General features: G+C 45.5%; 1 protein-coding gene across 1 annotated transcript in view; it reads left to right on the top strand.

The window, feature by feature from the left end:
* TTC27 (tetratricopeptide repeat domain 27) overlaps positions 1-25,295 on the top strand; it is a 552,249-nt gene that overhangs the window by 507,223 nt on the left and 19,731 nt on the right. The window contains exons 18-19 of the mRNA XM_073672636.1: positions 11,296-11,493; positions 12,689-12,800. Coding sequence (XP_073528737.1) covers positions 11,296-11,493; positions 12,689-12,800 — 310 coding nt within the window. The remainder of the gene's footprint in view (positions 1-11,295; positions 11,494-12,688; positions 12,801-25,295) is intronic.

The following is a 25,295-nucleotide window of genomic DNA, read 5'->3' as shown; positions in this document are numbered from 1 at the left end:
TGGCTAAACACCTGCAGGGACTCTCTCTGGAAGTGGCCGAGCTCCGTCAGCACGTGAGTAACTGTCCTGGAGCATATTTCTTGGAGCCTAAGGTATGTTTGCCGGATTTATTTTTTGGTGAACATCGAGAATTTTTTTCATTTAAAAATGCTTGCTTATTGTATTTTCGTTTGAGACCCAAGTCCTCTGGGGATGAATCCCAGCGCGTAGGGTTCATAATGTCACTTTTGCGCAAAGAGCCTCAGGAGTGGGCCTTTTCTTTGCAACCTAGTGATACATGCTTCAGATCAGTGGATAGTTTTTTTTTCTGCTTTAGGACTATTATATGATGATCCTGACCGTGTGGCATCAGCTGAGACTGAGTTGAGACGTTTAAAACAAGGATCAGGTAATATGGAAAAATATTGTACACATTTTCGTCGTTGGTCCACTCAAACAGGGTGGAATGATTCTGCTCTGAAAAGTCTATTTCTTGCTGGGCTCAGTGAAAAGGTTAAAGACCTGCTAATTGCTTATCCTACACCTGAAGATTTGCAACAGGCTATGCAATTAGCTATACGGGTGGATAGAAGACTGCGTGCTAGGGTTAATGAGAGCAAATCCTCTGCTATGTCAGTTTCTGGTTATGATAATGTGTGTACTAACAGTGGTGAACCGATGGAGATTGGATCGGTGGCACCTCGCTCTCAAGAAAAACACCGTCGTTTTTCAGAAGGCTTGTGTTTCTATTGCGGGAAATCTGGTCATTTGATTAAAGGCTGTGAGCTTCGTATGAAGAAAGAAAAAAAAATGGTCAGTCACGCCCGTATTGCCTGTTTAAATTCCAAGGGTATATTTTTAGCTGCTTCCACGATTGCTCAGGAAAAATTAATGGAATTTCGGGTGTTTGTTGATTGCGGGTCTACACTGAATGTTATTGATGGGGGATTCGTGGAAAAACTCAATTTAAAACCTGAACCTTTATCATCCCCCATTGCTGTGGTTTCTGTGGATGGCTCCCCTTTGAAGAATATTACTCTCAAGGTCAGTGAATTTCCTCTCACTATTAATGGTGTTCACCATGAGAAATTGGATTTGGTAGTGTTGAATAACTTGCCTTCTCCAGTAATATTGGGATTGCCCTGGTTAAAATTGCACAATCCTGTACTGGATTGGTCTACCAGTGAAATTAAATCCTGGAGCCATAAATGTTATGACAAGTGTTGTAACGGGCGTATTGCAGCTTTGGATAGGGGAGAATTGCCTGTTCCTATTCAGGATTTTTGGAGAGTTTTTTCTGAGAAAGAATCGCAGGTTTTGCCTCCCCATAGAGACTATGATTGTTCTATTGAATTTGTCCCTGGAGCGACTCTTCCTAAAAGTCGTTTATTTAACCTTACTATTCCTGAGAGGAAGGCTTTGGAGGAATACATACAGACAAGTTTGGCCGCCGGTCACATTAGGCCCTCTAAGTCTCCTGTGGCGGTTGGATTTTTTTTTGTAAAAAAAAAGGACGGCGGTTTACGTCCTTGTCTGGATTTTCGTGAGATTAACAAAATTACGGTACGCAATCCTTACCCACTGCCATTGATTCCTGATCTGTTTAACCAGTTATTGGGGGCCAAGTGGTTCTCTAAAATTGACCTTAAGGGGGCATACAATCTGTTGCGCATGAAGGAGGGTGATGAATGGAAGACTGCTTTTAACACTCCTGTGGGTCATTTTGAGAATCTGGTTATGCCTTTTGGTCTTACTAATGCTCCTGCATTTTTTCAGAATCTGATTAATGACATCCTTAGACCTTTGATCGGTAAAAATGTGGTTGTGTATTTGGATGACATTTTGATTTATTCGCCAGATCTGGAGTCTCATTGGCGGAGCGTGCGTGAGGTATTACAGTTATTAATGGACAATTCGCTTTTTGCTAAGCTGGAGAAATGTGAGTTCGCTGTACAGAGAATTAGTTTTTTGGGCTACATTATCTCCAGCAAAGGTTTTGAGATGGATCCGGTTAAGGTTCAGGCTGTGCAGGAATGGCCTAGGCCTATTGGTTTGAAATCGATACAGAGGTTTTTGGGTTTCGCCAATTACTATAGAAAATTCATAAAAAATTTTTCTAGTATTGTCAAACCTCTGACTGATCTCACCAGGAAAGGTGCTGATGCGGTTCAGTGGTCTTCTGAGGCCATTGAAGCTTTTGTGTATCTCAAGGAGAGGTTCACCTCTGCTCCCATCCTTATGCAGCCTGATGTTACTAGGCCGTTTTTGGTTGAGGTTGATGCTTCCTCTGTGGGGGTTGGCGCAGTATTGTCTCAGGATAACGGGGATGGATTACATCCCTGTGCATTTTTTTCAAAAAAATTTTCGGAGACTGAATTGAATTACGATATTGGTAATCGGGAATTATTGGCTATTAAACTCGCATTTGAACACTGGCGCCACTTCTTGGAAGGTGCGGAATTTCCCGTTCAGGTTCTTACGGATCATAAAAATCTGATATATCTTGACGCTGCCAAGCGCCTGAATGCCCGTCAGGCTAGGTGGGCACTGTTTTTCTCGCGGTTTAATTTCTCCGTTACTTACATCCCTGGTACTAAGAATGTTAAGGCGGATGCCTTGTCTCGCAGTTTTTCTCCCATAGTCGGTGCTGAGAAAGAGGAAAACATTTTACAAGAAGGTGTTGTGATAGCTGCTTTAGACTCCGTTTTGGAAGATGAGATTCTTAAAGCTCAGGAGAATGCCCCATCTAACACTCCTCATGGGAGGTTGTTTGTGCCTGGGACCTTTAGGAGAGATTTGTTTGTTGAGTGTCACGAATCTCGGTTGGCAGGTCATCCCGGAATCTCTGAGACCAAGAGACTGGTGGGTCGCAGTTTTTGGTGGCCTGGATGGCAGAAGGAAGTCATTAAGTGGGTGCGCCAATGTACTATATGTGCTAGATCTAAGTCCTCACATACTCCTGCTGCGGGGTTGCTTTGTCCTTTGGAGGTCCCCAGTGCTCCTTGGACACATTTGGCTATGGACTTTATAACTGACCTTCCCCCCTCTGAGGGTTTTACTGTCATCTGTGTGGTCGTGGACCGTTTTAGCAAGATGTGTCACTTGGTTCCCTTCGTCAAACTGCCCTGCGCTAAAACTCTCGCTAAGGCCTTTGTCAAGGAAATTGTCAGACTTCATGGCGTTCCTACTGACATTGTTTCTGATAGGGGTCCTCAGTTCGTGGCTCGTTTTTGGCGTGCCTTTTGTGACAGGTTGGGAATTCATTTGTCGTTTTCGTCCGGATATCATCCTGAATCTAATGGCCAGACAGAAAGGAAAAACCAGGATGTTGAGCAGTTCTTGCGTTGTTTTGTGGCAGACAATCAAGAGGGGTGGTCTGAGTTTCTGCCACTTGCCGAATTTGCTCTGAACAATCATACATCTTCTTCTGCTGGTTGTTCGCCTTTTTTTTGTTGTTCTGGGAGACATCCGTCGTTTGGGTCGTTCTCCAAGTTGGGATCTGCCGTGCCTGAGGAGGAGAATTTTTCCGGTGATTTGGAAAGAGTTTGGACGGATGTGCGTGGTAATCTTCAGGAGGCCAACAGAAAATCTAAAGACTACTTTGATAGGAAACGACAGGAGGTTTTGTTCGCTGTTGGTGACATGGTTTGGTTGTCCTCTAGGAATCTGCGGTTGAGGATTCCTTCTAAGAAATTGGGTCCCAAGTTTGTAGGGCCCTTTAAGGTGCTTCAGGTTGTCAACCAATCTGCTGTTAGGTTGGAGGTTCCTACCTCCTGGAGAATTAATCCGGTCTTTCATGTCTCTCTGTTAAAAAAAGCTGTTGTGTCGGATGGTGACGCCTCTGCCTCTGTTCCTCCGGTGGTGGAGGACGGGGAATATGAAATTTCTCGCATCCTTGACTCTAGACGGTATAGAGGTAGTTTGCAGTATCTTGTGGCCTGGAAAGGTTTCGGACCCGAGGATAACTCTTGGGTGAGGTCAGATGATGTTTCCGCGTCCAGACTTATCAGAGCGTTTCACAGGAGATTTCCTGATAAGCCTGGTCCTAGGGGATCCGGAGGATCCTCTTAGAAGGGGGGGTACTGTTAGAACCTTGCTGTTAGGTTTTTTTTTCCTTTGCTGGTCACATGACCTTGTTGGCCTATTTAATCCTGCTCCGCCCTTCTGGCTTTGCTGGACTTCATTGTATATCTACTTTCTAGCTAGCCTGTGCTCTGTATCTAACTCTGTTAGTTTGCTTGGTCTACGGACCTCTATGTTCTATCTATTTTGTTTGTTCGTCTGTCTGCTACTATTTCTGTTAGGAGGTGTCCCATATTCCTCCCAGTCCTTAGTACTTGTAGGGATTCCCTCCCCAAATCTATAGGTCTCCGTACAGACTAGATTAGGACTTTAGCAGGTCTGATCGCAGGATCAGGTTCCCTGTTACATCGTAGGGATTCAGCTGAGTCTTATAGTAGGGACAGATCTCCTCTCTTTCCTTAGCTTTGGTAGCAGAACATAACAGCAACAACATTGCTCGGGCACCTCCATTTTGGAGGAGGTGCCTTATATATGGTGAAGTCCTCCGGCCATTGGCCGGGGACTCCTTAGGACGGCGCGCGCGGCCCCTTTAAGAGGGAGGGAGAGTGCGCGCGCGCGCCCTAAGCACAGTGGCCGGGAAGGAGCGCGCGCTGCCAGCAGAGCGGGAGGAGGACGCCGGGCACGGAGCAGGGAGGTGAGGGGAACAGCGTCCCTGCCTGGCAGAGGGCAGGGACGCCGGCGCTACAGTACCCCCCCCTTTAGGCCCCCCCTTTTTTAGGCCAGACAGAAATTTAGCTAGGATAAGAGGGGCATGGATGTTCTCCCGGGGCTCCCACGTTCTCTCCTCAGGACCAAACCCCCTCCAATCTACTAGAAAAAAGGTCTTTCCTCTTACCCTTTTGGTGGCAAGAATGTTCTCTACCTCAAACTCGTCCTCAGCAGAAACCGGAGCAGGAGGCGTACCTGTAGACTTGGAAAAAGAGTTAAGTACCACAGGTTTGAGGAGAGATACATGGAAGGAGTTAGGGATCCGTAAGTTGGCCGGGAGTTTTAATTTATAGGACACCGGGTTGATCTGACTGATGACCTCCAGAGGACCGATGAACCGAGGCCCTAACTTGTAAGAAGGTATCTTGAGTCGGACATATTTAGATGAGAGCCAGACTTTATCTCCAGGACGAAATTGTGGAGGATCCAGGCGTTTTTTGTCAGCGTGTCTTTTCATCCGTTCGGACGACTGAAGGAGTGCGGATCGGGTACTCTCCCAAATGGAGGAAAATTTGCTAACGAGAGATTCCGCAGCCGGGTTGTCCACAGAGGTGGAGACAGGAAAAGGAATCCGAGGATGCTGACCGAAGACTACAAAAAACGGGGATTTGGAGGAGGATTCGCTCTCGTGATTGTTATAGGAGAACTCGGCCCATGGTAGGAGATCCACCCAGTCAGAATGATGGGCATTAACAAAGTGCCGGAGGTAACTGGTCAGGTTCTGATTGATCCGCTCCACTTGACCATTGGACTGTGGGTGGTAAGCGGAAGAAAAGTCCAGGGTGACGTCTAGCAGTTTACAAGTGGCTCTCCAGAAACGTGAGGTGAACTGTACCCCACGATCCGACACGATGTGGAGGGGCAGGCCATGAAGACGGAAGATGTGGCGGATAAAGTCTTTAGCCAGCTCGGGTGCAGACGGGAGACCAGGCAGGGGAATAAAGTGAGCCATCTTGGAAAAGCGGTCAGCGACCACCCAAATGACCGTACAACCGGCAGAGACGGGGAGATCAGTTATGAAGTCCATAGCAATATGCTGCCAGGGGGCAGCAGGCACAGGAAGCGGAAGAAGGCGACCGGCTGGCAGGTGTCTCGGGATTTTGTTGCGGGCGCAGGACACACAGGCAGAAACAAAGTCTATTACGTCCTTGTGCAGGGTAGGCCACCAGTAGTGCCGGGCAATAAGCTGGAGGGTCTTTTTCTGACCGGCGTGGCCAGCTAGTTTAGACGAATGACCCCAGTGTAGGATCTTCTCCCGATCAGGTACTGATACGAACGTCTTACCGGGAGGGAGACGATTTAGGCTCACGGGAGCCACCTGCATTACTCTGGCGGGATCGATGATATGTTTAGGTTCCTCCTCGAGATCGGACACCAGAAAGGATCGGGACAAGGCATCTGCTTTGACGTTTTTGTCAGCCGGGCGAAAATGAAGAACAAAATCAAAGCGAGCAAAAAACAAGGACCACCGGGCTTGGCGCAGGTTAAGTCTCTGGGCATGCTGGAGGTAAGCCAAGTTCTTGTGGTCAGTGTAAATTATTACCGGGTGAAGAGCCCCCTCGAGTAGGTAACGCCACTCCTCCAATGCCAGTTTGATGGCCAATAACTCTCGGTCTCCTATGGAATAGTTGCGCTCAGAAGAGGAGAAGAGTTTGGAGAAGAAGCCACAAGTTACCATTCTCCCGGAAGATGATTTTTGAGTAAGTACCGCTCCGGCTCCAGAGGAGGAGGCGTCAACTTCCAGGAAGAACTGCTTGTTGCCGTCCGGGCGATGCAGCACCGGGGCGGAAGAGAAGGCCTGTTTTAGGGAAAGAAAGGCCTCCTCTGCTTCGGGCGGCCACTCTTTGGGATTAGTACCCTTACGGGTGAGCGCGGAAATTGGGGCAGTCCGGGAAGAGAAGTGTGGTATGAAGAGGCGGTAGTAGTTGGCGAAGACCAGGAATCGCTGAATGGCCTTCAACCCCTCCGGTCGGGGCCATTTCTCGATGGCAGACAGTTTCACTGGATCCATTCGTAGGCCGGTCTGAGAAATAATGTAGCCCAAAAATGGAAGCGAGGTCTGCTCAAAGAGGCACTTCTCGTATTTAGCGAAGAGGTGATTCTGCCTGAGCCTGAGCAGGACCTGACGAACGTCCCTCTGGTGAGTCTGGAGATCCGGAGAGAAGACCAAGATGTCGTCCAGGTACACCACTACGCAGGAGTAGAGAAGCTCCCGGAAGATGTCATTGACCAACTCTTGAAAGACGGCAGGAGCGTTACAGAGACCAAAGGGCATTACCAGATATTCATAGTGGCCGTCCCGGGTGTTGAATGCCGTCATCCATTCATCCCCCTGACGGATACGAACCAGGTTGTACGCCCCACGGAGGTCCAGTTTGGTGAAGATTCTAGCCCCCCTCAGACGATCAAATAACTCCGGAATGAGCGGAAGGGGGTACTTATTCTTCACCGTGATCTGGTTAAGGCCTCTATAGTCTATACAGGGACGGAGAGAGCCGTCCTTCTTTTTGACGAAAAAGAAGCCTGCTCCCGCCGGGGAGGTAGATTTCCGGATGAATCCCCTGGCCAGATTCTCCTCAATATACTCGGACATCGACCGGGTCTCAGCAGCGGATAAAGGATAAATACGCCCACGGGGAGGAGTAGTACCAGGTAACAGGTCGATAGGGCAGTCGTATGGTCTATGAGGAGGCAGTGTCTCTGCTTCCTTTTTATTAAAGACATCAGCATAAGACCAATAAGGAATCGGAAGTCCAGGTAGATTAGCTGGGGTAGGAGAAGGACGGACGGGATGGACGGGAACCAGACAGGTCTTATGGCAGTCCTGTCCCCAGCGAAGGACTTCTCCGGTCTGCCAGTCAAGCACGGGTGCATGTCTCTGGAGCCAAGGTAGGCCTAGCAAGAGGGCGTGAGAGAGTCCAGGCAGAACATGAAAGGAGATACTCTCAGAATGCAGCATTCCCACCTGCAGAGTAATGGATTCGGTGATGAGTTGGATGGGGCGTGGTAAGAGGCCCCCATCCACGGCAGCAACAGACAAGGGTACAGCCAGAGGTTTGGTGGGGATGCGGTATTTCTCTACCAGGGACTGTGAAATAAGATTCCCGGCTGTTCCAGAGTCAAGTTGGGCTAGTTCGAAATAACGGTTCTCCCCGCAGACGATTGAGACTGACAGCAGCAGAGATGGAAAGGATTTATTCTTGTCTAGGTTGACCTCTCTGAGCAAACCTAGACACAGGCGTTTCCCGACCTCTCCGGGCAGGCACGGATCCGGTGCTCCTTACTGCCACAGTAGAAGCAGCTCCCCTCGGCACGGCGTAAGTCCTGACGGGTCTTGACCATCTTGGTCTGGTCGACCTGCATAGACTCAGGAGAGTGTACCTGGGTAGAGACAGAGGGAGTGACGGGTTTCTGAAAAGTAGGAGCTAGACATGGTAACCTCCTCTCACGGGTGACCTCTTTGGCACGCTCCTAGAACCGTAGGTCAATCCGGGTGGCAAGAGTTATTAGGTCATCGAGAGTGGTAGGAATGTCCCGACCGGCAAGTTCATCTTTAATACGGCCGGACAGACCCTCCCAGAAGACGGATACCAGAGCGTCGCTATCCCAGGCCAGCTCCGAGGCAAGGGTACGGAACCGTATGGCATATTGGCCCACGGTGAGACTTCCCTGACGGAGGCGTAGCAGTGATGATGCGGATGAGGTCTTCCGTCCGGGTTCGTCGAAGACTTTCCGGAAAGCCGTGAGAAAAGCAGGCAAGTTGGACACCAGGGGTCTCCTCTCTCCCATAGAGGATTTAGCCAGGCCAGGGCCTCCCCGGTGAGATGGGACATGATGAATGCAATTTTGGCCCGGTCGGAGTTAAACTGGTGGGACAATAGTTCAAAGTGCAGGGTGCACTGATTTATGAAGCCCCGAGCCTGGGCGGAGTCGCCTCCGAAGCGAGGAGGTGCAGAAAGCCGGGGTCCGGGGTAGGATACCATGGTATTAGTGGGCAGTGGAGCTGCCGGATTGCGAGACATGGCACTGGCGGAGGTTGCTGGTGGAGCAGTCAGAGTGTCCAGGTGAGTATTGACATTCCGCAGGTGACCCAGGATGGACTCCTGTTGGGACCTTTGACGGGACAGTTCATGACACAGGTCCGAGAGCGAGGGAGCTTGGGTGCCACCGGGTTCCATGGCCCGAGCAAACTGTAACGGGTCTGGGAGGCGGAACCTCTGAGCTACTATACAAGGGGGCAGTCCTTGTAAGGGAGCGGGTGGCGACCAGGGAAGACGGGCAGGAGGTCACAGCAGGTGACCGGGACAGTCTCTGAGTGAACGGGCTGGAGGTCACAGCAAGTGACCGGGGCAGTCTCTGGATGAACGGGCTGATGGTCACGGCAAGTGACCGGGGCAGTCTCTGAATGAACGGGCAGATGGTCACGGCAAGTGACCGGGGCAGTCTCTGGATGAACGGGCAGATGGTCACGGCAAGTGACCGGGGCAGTCTCTAGGTAAAGGGTTGGTACGACCTGTGGCGGCTGATGATAGACGTGAGCTCCCAGGTGAGCAGGCGAGAGTCTCTGGATGAACGGGTGGTCACAGCATGTGACGGCGGAGCCTCCAGGAGGACCAACAGACAGGCGGCAGATGAGCGCTCCCAGGTGAGCGGGCAGAAGTCTCTGGACAGGCGGGTGGTCACAGCACGTGACGGCAGAGCCTCCAGGTAGGCTAGCAGACAGGCAGCAGATGAGCGCTCCCAGGTGAGCGAGCAGGAGTCACTGGACAGGCAGGTGGTCACAGCACGTGACGGCGGAGCCTCCAGGTAGACTAGCAGGCAGGTAGCTGGTGTGTGCTCCCAGGTGAGCGGGCAAGCTGGTCCATAGACAGACTGACAGGAGTTGGAAGGCAGACCGTCGGACCTCAGGCAAGCAGGCAGGTGGCTGATGTGCGCTCCCAGGTGAGCGGGCAGGCTGGTCCTTAGACAGACTGACAGGAGTAGTAAGACAGACCGTCGGACCTCAGACTAGCAGGCAGGTAGCAGATAATCAGGCAGGAATCTGGCAGGTAACTGGCAGGTAACTGGCAACGGGACCTGAGGGCTGAAGCAGAGTAGTGAACAGTGCAACAACATTGCTCGGGCACCTCCATTTTGGAGGAGGTGCCTTATATATGGTGAAGTCCTCCGGCCATTGGCCGGGGACTCCTTAGGACGGCGCGCGGCCCCTTTAAGAGGGAGGGAGAGCGCGCGCCCTAAGCACAGTGGCCGGGAAGGAGCGCGCGCTGCCAGCAGAGCGGGAGGAGGATGCCGGGCACGGAGCAGGGAGGTGAGGGGAACAGCGTCCCTGCCTGGCAGAGGGCAGGGACGCCGGCGCTACACTTTTGGCCATGACTGTATGTTCACAGATGGAAAAATTAAGCATATCAAGAAAAGAACACTGTCCCTACTGTGAAACATGGAGGAGGCTCTGTTATGCTCTGGGGCTGCTTTGCTGCATCTGGCAAAGGGTGTCTTGAAGCTGTGCAGGGTACAATGAAATCTCAAGGCTATTAAGTATTCTAGAGAGAAATGTGCTGCCCAGTGTCAGAAAGCTTGGTCTCAGTCACAGGTCATGGGTCTTGCAACAGGATAATGACACAAAACACGCAGCTAAAAACACCGAAGAATTGCTAAGAGGAAAACATTGGACTATTCTGAAGTGGCCTTCTATGTGCCCTGACCTAAATCCTATTGAGCATCTTTGGAAAGACCTGAAACATGCCGTCTGTAAAAGGCAACCTTCAAACACGAGACAACTGGAGCAGTTTGCTCATGAGGAGTGGCCAAAATACCTGTCGAGAGGTGCAGAAGTCTCATTGACAGTTACAGGAATCGTTTGATTGCAGTGATTGCCTCAAAAGGTTGTTCAACAAAATATTAAGTTAGGAGTACCATCATTTCTGTTCAGACCTATTTCATGAGTTTAATTGTTTTAAAAATTCTGTGCAAGCAGAATGCCAAGAGTGTGCAAAGCAGTCATCAAAGCAAAAGGTGGCTACTTTGAAGAACCTAGAATATAAGACATATTTTCAGCTGTTTCACACTTTTTTGTTAAGTATATAATTCCACATGTGTTAATTCATAGTTTTGATGCCTTCAGTGTGAATGTACAATTTTCATAGTTATGAAAATACAGAAAAATCTTTAAATGAGAAGGTGTGTCCAAACTTTTGGTCTGTACTGTATATGCTTTCCCTATACCCTTTCAGTTAAGAATTTTCATGATAAATATTTATTTTGTAAAACAAAAAAACATAATTTTTATATGGCTCTAACAGATTTCACAACACTTTACAGTTGGTAAATAACTTACAAGTAAAACAACGAGTAATCGAAAAGTATGAACATACAATGAGATGGAAGGAAAGCAGTCCCTGCCTATAAGAGCTGACAGTTTAAATGTCCTCATAGTAAATTCTAAAACTTGTAATTCTTCTTTAGGTCACCTAGTGAGAACATCATTGATCTCAGACTAAAGCTGTGAATCTCCTTCATTTTCTATAGGTCCTGAAGGTTTTGGTCAGAGCAGTGGTGGAAGGAATTGAGGATCGTAAAGGAGAGTCCACCAGTAACCTGAAGACCAAGCTACAGGAGCTGTTTGGAAGAATAACAGCACGGGACTCTAGTGATGCTGAGATTTGGAAAGCATATGCCAAACTTTACGGGAATGGGGATAGTGAAAAAGCTGAAGAGAATGAGAAGGTAACATCCTATGTTATGTGTGTCTACTACACATTTACATTAAATTAGGATTTTCTTTTCTCTACCTAGTAAAATCCCTTTTTCTGGGGCTCATTGCTAGCAGGTATCACCTCTTGTATTGTCCAGACTGCAGAATTGTGAACATAACTGGGGCTTAAGCCAATGGTTAGTGCACATGTCTGGATAACCTGCATTATGACATTTATTTCCTCACTGATCTCCAAGACGCATTTTTTGAATGATCCATATTCTGAGCCTAGAATTGTTCTGATTAGCTGCAATTGTTGATCATATCTGGATCATATCTTTCCGTCTAGACTATTTTTTTTTCAGAAGCACACTTATAAATCTCTCTATGTTGAGCTTATACTTTTAAACATCTGTCGTACAGCTGTAGGAGGCAATTTCGATTTAACTCTGCTTCAGTCTTCATATATTTTTCATAGGCTGTGCAATGTATAAAAGGTGAAAGCCATTAAAAGTACAAATACAGTATAGGAACAGAATCAGAAGACTGATCTAGCCAGTGCTATAATGTGATCACATCGTATGCTAGGAGTAAGGGATATTTTTCTAAATCTAACAGACTTACAGTATGTTTTTCAGTTAGGTCTATCCAAAAACGTCGTGGGGCTGAGTTGTGTGTCATTTCCCTCCTCTGTTTATCAGTCCTGTAGAATTTCCAAATAATGTTGAAATAATGGCCACCCAAAGGCTGATCAGTGAGCTGGAACATGGCTTTCCATGCGTGCTTCTTTCCGTGAGCCTTTGTGGCCATTTAGCAAAGCTGAGAAGAGCCTATTGTAACACTTGTCTGTGTCTAAACTCAGAAAAAGCCCCGCTTCTTGTTTATTGTTTCACCTCGGACTTCTTTTTTATTAAAAATGGTTGTCTGTTTTGAGATTTTAATTTGACATCCGTCGATCACTGCGGGTCTGAGTTGCTCTTGGTTGCTCATTTTCTCTGCAGCAGCACTTATAGGGGAATTGTTGTATTACATGATGGCCTTATAAATGTATTTCTGTCCAAGTCATACACTTTGTTGTTCTTGAATGTCCAGGATGGTTTGTATTAAACTGTGCGCAGCTGCTTTTATGGAAAATAATTGATATTGTCATTATAGATGACGGCTTCTTAAAAGATGTAATATGCCATAGTGTCATTTTAATATCTACCAATCTCTTTCCTTTATAAGGCTTTACAGTTCCTGACAAAGGCTCATAAATGCGATACTCAGAAAAATGGCTGGGAAAGTGACATTCCAACACTCAAGGAAATAATTAGAGGGGCTATCAACCTTGCTCATGGTAAGTATGTTAACATTATAGGGAAATCGTCAGCAGGATTTCACACCCCCCCAAACTATTTGCATATGTAGCTCTTGCAAAGACAAGTCCAGCTATTCTTTTAGCTCAGCTGTCCTTTCCTCCTTTACTTTGAAAATTGGCTTTTGATTCAGTATGAAAATGATGCTGAAGGGCTATGGTAGATCTGAAGCCTGTCACTCCAACCTGCTTGTCTCACATCTTATTTACTTGAAGTCACAAAGCAGAGATGCTGTCAGGAAAGCAGGAAGAGGCGGCACTGGGCGAAGAATAGAGCCAAAGTGACAGAGGCTCAGGAAGTGCTTCTACGCAGCCAGAGCACTTCAGCCTCATTTGCATATTGATTCAAAGATCGATTTCTTGGTAATGGAGGTAACTGACTGTTTAGCTCAAGCTATTGCTGGACTTATCTTAGCAACAGATAAATGTGCATCTAAATAGTTTGTGGGGTAAAATCCTATTGAAAGATTCACTGGAATGTAATTACTTAGTTTTCTTTAAGTAAAGTGTTTTTTACTATGAAGGTCTCCAACTTGAAGATTATTCTTGGATAGTAAGTAAATAAATCAGTTTAACTACACCAGATGCAGAGTACTAGGAAAGATTTAATTGAGTGATGACTGCTTGCTGCACTGATGTGAAGACAGAATTTGCTATCAGGAATTATGGGCCTTTATATTTAAAGGGGATCTATCACCAGGTTTTTGTGATGTAATCTGAGAGCAGCATTACTTAGGGGTTGAGATCCTGATTCCCGCGATGTGTCACCTGCTGGTCTGCATGCTGTTATTTTGATAGAATCACAGTTTTCTCTGCTGCAGATCTACTAGTACTCTGAATGCTGAGCTCTGTATAACAGCACCCACACAACTGATGCGCAGCTTAGTGTACACTTTACATTGGCAGAAAGCTGCTTATTAGTGGTGGGGAAGGGGTTACACAGAGCAGTTGACTAATAGGCACGAGACACCTAGTCCTGTAGTGATGATCTCCTGCTGATAAAACACTGATTTTATTGAAACTGCCTAGGGTCTATGTAACCTACATCATGCTGCTCCCAGATTACATAGCAAAAACCTGCTGACCGTTTCCCTTTAAAGCACTTGGTTATTGAACTCATATGAGAAAGTTGGGTGATTGGGGAAAGAAAACTAAAAAATGTCAGAAAAGCATAAAAAAAACACTTTTTTTCTACAAGGGAGGGTAACTAAAACACTGCCAAAGCTACACGCTAAGTCCCCACCGTTCTTAAGATCCATAGGAGACCTAACGGTTGGCTTCTCAATCACAGTTGCAAGTTGAGGTCATACAGAGTGGTTTTCATGCCACCTGGCAACCTGTAAAGGTCTGCAAACTCATTCCAAAAGGCTAGATATCTCTGGATTTCTTATGTTTTCCTACCCAGAGCACCTAATTGCTGATTTCTTCTATAATTAGCATTTATTATGTAGGTCTTAAAAGTGAGGTATATGATAACAGAAAATCTTACCGCACATCTGGGGCTTACGTCCCATTGGTCTAGCAAATAATGCGAGGACAAATTGAAAAAGAATTTCACGTGAATTTTTTTCATTCCCCATATGTCTTATTATTGCAATTTGTTATTAGTCCCATAAAATATAGAAAGCTTTTCATAACTGACTGCTATAAACTGGCTATAAATGTTGCTGATTTGTTGTAATGCACCATGGACCAGCAGAAATATACTGTAAATATCAAATTAAATTGCCACTTGTTTTATTTTTTTCAAGAAGAGGTATTATTATAATTCCTTTTCCGAGGTTTGTGTTATAGGCATTTTATGGCTATTATCTTTAAAAAATTTGCAAATGTTTAAAGACAATGATTGCTAGTAAATTTCTGCTTTGCAAGTAGAACTATGTAGTATTTTTTGTGTTGTATTCTTGACAGCAATGTATATATCCAGCAAAAAATGAATAAGAAACTCCATACACTCTCAGCAATTTATATTATGACAAGTACAATGATAAGAGTAAAGCAATCACAAATATGTTAATCTGAAATGATATGTGGAATAGTCACGTATAAATCTACATAAAAGTATGAAGGGTGATCAAGCATCTGATCAAGAAGGTAATGTAGACCAGGTAGGGAATAAGCTGGTGATATCGGCACAGGGGATGCCCTGTTTGAGAAAAGGGCTATGATGGACATGGACAATGCAGTTGACACCTGGGATCAGACAGTACAGATATTTTCCAGAGAAATGTTTTATACAATATGGGTGCTTTAGGACAAGCTAAGACCTCTTATCTTGACCAAATAAACTGTCCTAGGATAGTCAATCACCCTGATTGGATGTAACAACTTGGGGTTATGGCAGAATGCTAGGCTATGGTGGTAATATCCAATAGGTGGTGTGACAGAGTCACTGGTGAAGTATGTACGTGAGGGGAGATGTGTTTCACTACGGCTACCAGCCTCAGTGAACTGAAGCTAGAAGTTTCTTTAGCATGTTAGGTGCTGAAGAGGTTAAACAGCCATCTTGAGTCTGGTTCTTTGTGAGTAGGTGAGAGATGGGCAGGACGCCTACTCACCATATCTCCACTTCAAGGGTGTGTCTGCGAGAAGTTAAATACTCAGTCTCTGTTTTTCTTTTTCTGGTCTGTTCTGGAGGAGGAAGTCTCCAAACTGTGAGTAGAAGCCAGAGAGCTCCACAAAAGGACATTGCTGGACTGTTTGTGATACCGAAAGCGGGCGAAACCCGCTCACCTATGAACTGTGCTATAATTTACCTTTTTGTTTTCCCGTTATCCCAGAGAGGACTTGTTTATTTTGTGGAACCCTGACGTGGTTTATGCCATATAATAAACCCGCAGGAAGTTAACCCGAGACATTGTTTCCTGTGTCTTCCTCTGTGAGAGCTTTACCACAGTGGGGTCTGACATTTTACATACAACCTTCGATATAGGTTTTTCGTTACTTCATACGATGTCACAGGTTGTGGCGATCACAATCAGGAAAAAGCACAAAACTGAGTGCATTATTTAAAGAGGACCTGTCACTTGGTCAAAAAAATTGAGTTAAATTGCATGTAGATATGCGCTCCGCTGATTCTGCTGCTTTTTTTTTTGCATTTTTTGCTGCAACACTCCATTGCAGAGATATTCACATCTATTGCTTTTGGAACACAGTATGTGAGATTCCTGTTTTGCAGGCCAACTGGACGTGTCTTCAGAGTCTTCTCTGTGGCCTTGTACTATCACTCCTCCCTCCCACACATTGCCAATCACAGCTCAGCAGCATCTGAGACTCATAGATCAGCCGCGAAGCTGTGATTGGCGGCATCTGGAGGGAAGGCGTGAAAACACATGCCCCTGGAAGACTGTGAAGAAACGTCTAGTAGAACTGTAAGCAGAAATTTCTCATACTATGCTCCAAAAGCAACAAATGTGAATGTCTGTGCATTGAAGTGTCACAGCACAAAAAAGGAAAAGACTAGCATAATCAGGGAAGTTGAAGGATTTTAACAAGGCATTTAATTCAGTTTTTGGAACACATGAGAGGTCCTCTTTAAAATGCAAGTTTCATAAAGCTGATGATTTTCCATAAAACTGATGGAAGTCACAATCCAGTGTTATAATGATTCATATCACAAGTGTAATCTCCAGACCTGATACCACAACAGACTAATAAATGACACTGATAAGTCTATGCTTTGTAGGCTTTCCTGCCATATGTTGCCAGATTGTTCCTGACAAAGTAGATTTGCTGCTTGCTATGTAATTAGATTGAGGAGCAGGAAAAGTAACCCATATGTTTTTATTTTACTTACATGTTATATGATTGTCATCTTAACCAGATGTACATATAAAATACCCCAAAGGCCTGAGCATACATCATGTTTTGAGTTCACTTGATGAAGCAGGGAGTGCAGAAAAAGCAGAATGAAATAATTTTCATTTTTTTTAAATACCAACCTACATACTGTAGCAAATATACAAAAATATAAAGTGTTACCATTCTTTTACACGTGCAGCAGAAAAGAAGGCATCACATAATTTTTTTTTCTGTATAAAAAATGGATATATCTTTATTACATGAACATATTCAGCTGTGGTTTATATGTATTTTTATTAATCATTCTTACCCTTGTGCATAATGCTCCTAAAAATCCTAAATAATTAATCAATAAATGAAGCATTGGTACAAGCCATATTAGAAAGTTAGTTGGACCCTAGAACAAGGACTTAGTGTGAGTGGTTTATACGGGAGCACAAAAGTATAGTATATTTAGGGTTAAGAGGCGCTTATGTCAAAATTGCAGTAATCTTTGGGTTTTGGACTATGAGGTTTCTTAGATCAAATAGATTTTAACATATTTATTCTGACAAAATAAATGGGCTCAAGGCACTGCTTCAGGGACTTGATTACATTTAATTTCCTTACAAATCCAGCCCAATGACCTCACTTTATAGGAATATGGGTTACATATTGGCTAAGATTGTAGTATTATAGATAAAAACCCCTAAATATTTGCTATATTACATACAGGTTTAAAGAAAAAGTGTGGTTTACTTCAAAGGAAAGGCATTGGTGAGCTTAAATTACTGTCATTACCCTTGCTTTAAGAAAATGACAAAAAGACCTCAGGGGTTCTAGGCTTGAGGGCACCTCATAAAATATGGAATGCATGGTGGGCATGTGGTCCACATCAACCATACTTTACTAAGATGTAAGGAACTGGAAAGACTAAACATAAAAACCCTACAAATACTATTGACATTTCCTTTCCATTTGGCAATTGACCTGCTGGAAAGGACAGAGATCTGTTCATTGTTCTTCAGATGAATTTGGAGCATTCTTTTGATCCATAGAAATTCATCTCCACAATCTTCTAAAGACTTTGATTTGCCTTAAAATTCCAACAAAACACACACTTCATGCAGGGTCATCACCCAATTGCATAAAGTTGGGACAACCTAAACAAATCATATATACTCAAAGAAATCTTTTAACTAAGAAATATTTTTGTATTTCTAGTTTGGAGGTCCTAAAATACCAATGAAAAGACATTAAGTCTGATTTATCAAAACTTTTACACTAGAAAAATAGCGTAAAAGCTTTGAAAATTCACAATTTTTTTGCACAGTGAGGAGTTGCTCAAAAGTGTAACGACCTTTGGCATTTTCATGCCAGGTTAAATCAGCTCTGCTGAATTGGAGCTTGAGAGGAGACGGGGTGGTATGGGACATGGTCACACCTGCCTGCCCAGTTCATTAAATGTGCCAGCAGTTTGTACTCCAGAAAGGCTGCGCCACTCCACACCACTCCACTCAGAAGATGCGCTAAATGTTTTAAGTGACATGCCCCTCTTTATGAATTCAGCGCCTCGTACTCCAGTAAGACATATTGTGAGCGTGCAGTAAGCCAGTGCTGATGAATCGGCCCCATTGTCCTTCAGACATAGAGGCTTTGATTCATCAAGACCATCTTCTTTCACTCTGGTCTTAATGAGGGGCAGAGTAGAGTGCGAGGCTCCTGATTCATTAGGAGGCACAATCTTATGTCAGTTAGGGACTAGAGTTAGATTTGTGACATAGCAAACGCTACCACTCATGAATTTGATGAGTGGGGGCCACCACGCCCTGTTCCAGATCTGCCTGTGATAACACCAAAATTCGCTACATTTTTGTGCACACTTGTGTTGCACAAAAACATTGCGACTTTTGAAAGCTATTTATGCCAGAATTCTGGCGAAAAATCCTTAATAAATTTGGGCCTAAATGATTTGTAGATTTATACTTAAAGCAGATCTTTCACCAGGTTTCATAACACAATTTGCATATACGGTACAGACCAAAAGTTTGGACACACCTTCTCATTTAAAGATTTTTCTATATTTTCATGACTATGAAAATTGTACATTCACAATGAAGGCATCAAAACTATGAATTACCACATGTGGAATTATATACTTAACAAAAAAGTGTGAAACAACTGAAAATATGTCTTATATTCTAGGTTCTTCAAAATAGCCACCTTTTGCTTTGATGACTGCTTTGCACAATCATGGCATTCTCTTGATGAGCTTCAAGAGGTAGTCACCGGAAATGGTCTTCCAACAATCTTGAAGGAGTTCCCAGAGATGCTTAGCACTTGTTGGCCCTTTTGCCTTCACTCTGCGGTCCAGCTCACCCCAAACCATCTCGATTGGGTTCAGGTCTGGTGACTGTGGAGGCCAGGTCATCTGGCGTAGCACCCCATCACTCTCCCTCTTGGTCAAATAGCCCTTACACAGCCTGGAGGTGTGTTTGGGGTCATTGTCCTGTTGAAAAATAAATGATGGTCCAACTAAACGCAAACCGGCTGGAATAGCATGCCGCTGCAAGATGCTGTGGTAGCCATGCTGGTTCAGTATGCCTTCAGTTTTGAATAAATCCCCAACAGTGTCACCAGCAAAGCACCCCCACACCATCACACCTCCTCCTCCATGCTTCACGGTGGGAACCAGGCATGTAGAGTTCATCCGTTCACCTTTTCTGCGTTGCACAAAGACACGGTGGTTGGAACCAAAGATCTCAAATTTGGACTCATGTTACGCTCGCGCCCGGACTGACTGGCGTGAGCGTGATTAGTGATCCCACTGTACCATGAACCGATGAGTGCCTGGAGGGGCGTAACTAAGTATCAACCCGATCTGACCAAGGTCACACGGCGGCTTAGTCGACTCCGTGGACCAAGGAGGAACCGAGCAGAGGGACCAGGTGCGACTCCAGGTCAGACCCCGGTCACAGTTGTTGACCCACACCGGGGAATGCAGGAACTGGCAGGTTAGACTGGCATACAGGCAGGTGGGTATAGGCAAGTACGGCTGGTATGCAGACAGGTGGGTACTGGCAAGTAGGGCTGGTATGCAGACAGGTGGGCACTGGCAAGCACGGCTGGTATGCAGACAGGTGGGCACTGGCAAGCACGGCTGGTATGCAGACAGGTGGGCACTGGCAAGCACGGCTGGAGTGCAGACAGGGAGATACTGGCAAGCACGGCTGGAGTGCAGACCGGGAGGTACTAGCAGGTTGGAGCGCAGGCTGGATTGGGTCCAGTACAGACTGGGAGACAGATACAGAGCCGCAGATGCGGTAGACAAGCAGAATAAAGCGAAACCGCCGGAGCGGAGGACAAGGCAGAGCAGAGAGGAACTGCTGGTGCGGTGGGCAAGACAGAGCAGAGCGGAACCGCCGGAGCGGTGGACAAGGCAGAGCAGAGAGAAACCGCAGGTGCGGTGGGCAAGGCAGAGCAGAGCGGTACCGCCGGAGCGGTGGGCAAGGCAGAGCAGAGAGAAGCCACCGGAGCGGTGGGCAGAGCAGAGAGAAGCCGCCGGAGCGGTGGGCAAGTCAGAGCAAAGAGAAACCGCTGGTGCGGTGAGCAAGGCAGAGCAGAGAGAAGCCGCCGGAGCGGTGGGCAAGTCAGAGCAGAGAGAAACCGCCGGAGCGGTGGGTAAGGCAGAGCAGAAGGAAACAGCCGGAGCGGTGGGCAAGGCAGAGCAGAGAAAAGCTGCTGGAGCGGTGGGCAAGGCAGAGCAGAGAAAAGCTGCCGGAGAAGTGGGCAAGTCAGAGCAGAGAGAAACCACTGGTGCGGTGAGCAAGGCAGAGCAGAGAGAAGCCGTCGGAGCAGTGGGCAAGTCAGAGCAGAGAGAAGCCGCCATAGCGGTGGGTAAGGCAGAGCAGAGGGGAGCCGCCGGAGCGGTGGGCAAGTCAGAGCAGAGAGAAACCGCTGGCGCAGTGAGCAAGGCAGAGCAGAGAGAAGCTGCCGGAGCGGTGGGCAAGTCAGAGCAGAGAGAAGCCGCCGTAGCGGTGAGCAAGGCAGAGCAGAGAGGAGCTGCCGGAGCGGTGGGCAAGTCAGAGCAGAGAGAAACCGCTGGCGCGGTGAGCAAGGCAGAGCAGAGAGAAGCTGCCGGAGCGGTGGGCAAGTCAGAGCAGAGAGAAGCCGCCGGAGCGGTGGGTTAGGCAGAGCAGAGGGAAGCCGCCGGAGCGGTGGACAAGACAGAGCAGAAAGAAACCGCCTGGTGCGGTGGACAAGGCAGAGAGGACAGGGCTCTGTTCACATGGAACAGACTGGAAAATGCAGGAAGATGGCTAGAACACAGGAGGTAGATACTGAGGAAGGGAAAAGGGACAAGCAGAACCAGATACACACAAGGTACTTACTAAGAAGTAGCGAGTGGACACAAAACTCACAAACAGAAGTACAGAGACAACGAGTTGGAGTTAGGTGCAAGTTCAGATACTGCAGGAAAAGGGAAGGTACGGACATAGAGAAAAACAGGCTAGGAAACAGTTCAGACATGAACTGCTACTGCAATGAGATACAAGAACGAGCCTGGGTATACAGCCCCCAGAGTGGCGGAAACAGACTAGAAGTCACAGGTAACAGGCCTGGGTATACAGCCCCCAGAGTGGCGGGAACAGACTAGAAGTCAGAGATAACAGGTCTGGGTATGCAGCCCCCAAAGTGACGGAAACAGACTAGAAACAGGACAGGACCTGGCAATACAGTTGCAAAGACAAACTGAGTGAAGGTGTTGCTCAGGCCCCTCCTTCTGGGTGGAGGGGGTTTAAATATCCAGTGACTCACAGCAATAGGCTGGAGACGCATTAGGGGTGCGCCCACAGCAGCTATAAGAATCAGGAAGTAACCGGGCCGCCGCCCTAAGCAGTCAGTCAAGAGACATGCACACAGCATGAACTGGAGCAAGATTTGCAGGCTGGACTGACAGGTAAGATTGCGGCGTTGCATAGTGGGAGGTGGTGCACTATGCAAGCACGCAGCCAGGGATGTTACAACTCATCAGACCAAAGCACAGATTTCCACTGGTCTAATGTCCATTCCTTGTGTTCTTTAGCCCAAACAAGTCTCTTCTGCTTGTTGCCTGTCCTTAGCAGTGGTTTCCTAACAGCTATTTTACCATGAAGGTCTGCTGCACAAAGTCTCCTCTTAACAGTTGTTGAAGAGATGTGTCTGCTGCTAGAACTCTGTGTGGCATTGACCTGGTCTCTAATCTGAGCTGCTGTTAACCTGCGATTTCTGAGGCTGGTGACTCGGATAAACTTATCCTCAGAAGCAGAGGTGACTCTTGGTCTTCCTTTCCTAGGGCGGTCCTCATGTGAGCCAGTTTCTTTGTAACGCTTGATGGTTTTTGCAACTGCACTTGGGGACACTTTCAAAGTTTGCCCAATTTTTCTGACTGACTGACCTTCATTTCTTAAAGTAATGATGGCCACTCGTTTTTCTTTACTTAGCTGCTTTTTTCTTTCCATAATACAAATTCTAACAGTCCATTCAGTAGGACTATCAGCTGTGTATCCACCTGACTTCTGCACAACACAACTGATGGTCCCAACCCCATTTATAAGGCAAGAAATCCCACTTATTAAATCTGACAGGGCACACCTGTGAAGTGAAAACCATTTCCGGTGACTACCTCTTGAAGCTCATCACGAGAATGCCAAGAGTGTGCAAAGCAGTCATCAAAGCAAAAGGTGGCTACTTTGAAGAACCTAGAATATAAGACATATTTTCAGTTGTTTCACACTTTTTTGTTAAGTATATAATTCCACATGTGTTAATTCATAGTTTTGATGCCTTCAGTGTGAATGTACAATTTTCATAGTCATGGAAATACAGAAAAATCTTTAAATGAGGAGGTGTGTCCAAACTTTTGGTCTGTACTGTATTAATTCCTGGATCTCTTTGTCCTGATGAAGCCAGTGCACATACTCTTTGAGTCCATTGTAAGAAAAGCATAATACAAATGTTTGTTGTTGTATATACTTTGAAAATCCATGTCAGAATGGTTGTATAAAATCATTTTAATATCAAGCAGGGAAACTTTCAAAAGAAGATAACATGTCCATTCTGACACGGAATTTAAACCTAATTCATTGGGGAATTTATACCTAATTCAATCCAGCTTCATCGGGTCAAGAGATCTACTAAATAACATATGCAAGTTGTATTATGAAATATGGTGACATCCACTTTAACCATTATATGAAAATGCTACAGTCAAATACATTTCAAATTGTATTGTCATTAGAAATAGTAAAAAAAAGTTACCTTGTAATAGAAGTTCTCTGCTTTGAAAACACAGTTCTTTACATTTCTATAAATGTACACACGTGATTAAAATTGTTGGCACCCCTCGTTTATGGAAAGAAAAACCCACAATGATCACAGAAATAACTTGAATCTGACAAAAGAATAATACATTTAAAAATCTATGAAAATGAACAAATGAAAGTCAGTCATTGCTTTTCAACCCTGCTTTCACAGAATTTAAAAAAAAATTAAACTGATGAAATAGGCCTGGACAGAAATGATGGTACTCTTAACTTAATATTTTGTTGAATAACCTTTTGAGGCAATCGCTGCAATCAAACGATTCCTGTAACTGTCAATGAAACTTCTGCACCTCTCGACAGGTATTTTGGCCCACTCCTCATGAGCAAACTGCTCCAGTTGTCTCGTGTTTGAAGGTTGCGTTTTCCAGACGGCATGTTTCAGCTCTTTCTAAAGATGCTCAATAGGATTTAGGTCAGGGCACATAGAAGCCACTTCAGAATAGCCCAATGTTTTCCTCTTAGCCATTCTTGGGTGTTTTTAGCTGCGTGTTTTGTGTCATTATCCTGTTGCAAGACCCATGACCTGCGACTGAGACCAAGCTTTCTGACACTGGGCAGCACATTTCTCTCTAGAATCCCTTGATAGTCTTGAGATTTCATTGTACCCTGCACAGATTCAAGACACCCTGTTCCAGATGCAGCAAAGCAGCCCCAGAACATAACCGAGCCTCCTCCATGTTATACAGTAGGGACAGTGTTCTTTTCTTGATATGCTTCATTTTTTCGTCTGTGAACATAGAGCTGATGTGCCTTGCCAAAAACTTCCTTTTTTGTCTCATCTGTCCATAGGACATTCTCCCAGAAGCTTTGTGGCTTGTCAACGTGTAGCTTGGAAAATTCCAGCCTGGCGTTTTTATGATTTTTTTTCAACAATGGTGTTCTCCTTGGTCGTTTCCCATGAAGTCCACTTTGGATCAAACAACGACGGATGGTGTGATCTGACACTGATGTTCCTTGAGCTTGAAGTTCACCTTTAATCTCTTTAGAAGTTATCCTGGGCTCTTTTTTTACCTTTCGTATTATCCGTCTCTTTGATTTGTCATCAATTTTCCTCCTACGGCCACGTCCAGGGAGGTTGGCTACAGTCCCATGGATCTTAAATTTCTGAATAATATGTGTAACTGTAGTCACAGGAACATCAAGCTGCTTGGAGATGGTCTTATAACCTTTACCTTTAACATGTTTGTCTATAATTTTTTCTAATCTCCTAAGACAACTCTTTCGTTTGCTTCCTCTGGTCCATGCTGAGTGTGGTACACACCATGTCACCAAACAGCACATTAAGTATCTGCAGCCCTATATACAGGCCCACTGACTGATTGCAAGATTGTAGACACCTGTGATGCTAATTAGTGGACACAACTTGATTTAACATGTCCCTTTTGTCACATTATTTTCAGGGGTACCATCATTTCTGTCCAGGCCTATTTCATGAGTTTAATTTTTTTTTTAATTCTGTGGAAGCAGGGTCGAAAAGCAATGACTGACTTTCATTTGTTAATTTTCATAGATTTTTAATTTATTATTACTTTTGTCAGATTCAAGTTATTTCTGTGACTATTGAATTTGTACAGGTAGCCTATCTGTCTAAACTGAACTGCTTCTATTGTCTGATCAGATATGATGGGATAATAAGATATGTTTAATATACACCGATCAAAAAATTGGAGGAGCACTTCAGCATCATAGTATATCCCCAAGTCAATTAAGCTTTAGGGATATTGTTCTAACGAGCAGTACAAGATAGCTAGCCATAGGGATTGGCAGGCCAAAAATAGTCAGGGATGTGCGTAAAACCGGTATGTCCAAGTCAAAGTTGTCAGGCATATGAATAGTTGGAAAACGCACCTACGAAAAAAACAGATACACTAAAAGAACAGAGCTAGACCTCAACTAAACCAAGAGGCAATAGCTATAACTGGCAGCCAGTGACTGACTGCTGGAGGAAGGAGTCCAGCCCCTGGATCCAGTAGAAACTAATTACTATTGACTAGTAAGGTCCCAAAAGAAACAATGAAAAACTGACTGGAGGGACACAAGCACCAGCAGTACTTGGGTTTAATAAAAAAACGCTTGCATAGGCCAGGGGCAACAGTGGTTCCACTGCTGCACCGCCTAGCGCCAAGAGCTGGTGCAGTCAGAATGAGTTCTGACATGGACATTAAAAATATTAATCTATATAGGAAGGAATCATAAGCGATTGTGAATCAATTTTACTTGATGTGGTGCAAACAAAAGTGACAACAGGAGAACTGGAGAGGTGACAGCAAGATCCCTACAAAATGATCGCCATCATTCTACTGGTGTATGTTTATGGTTAAGCTATCATAAA

Source organism: Phyllobates terribilis, unplaced genomic scaffold (genome assembly GCF_046119375.1).
Source record: "Phyllobates terribilis strain yellow unplaced genomic scaffold, ASM4611937v1 Scaffold_3__8_contigs__length_932513732, whole genome shotgun sequence".
Taxonomy (NCBI): Eukaryota; Metazoa; Chordata; class Amphibia; order Anura; family Dendrobatidae; genus Phyllobates; species Phyllobates terribilis.
Note: the sequence above shows the minus strand (reverse complement) of the source record. Positions and strands in the feature narration are given on the sequence as shown.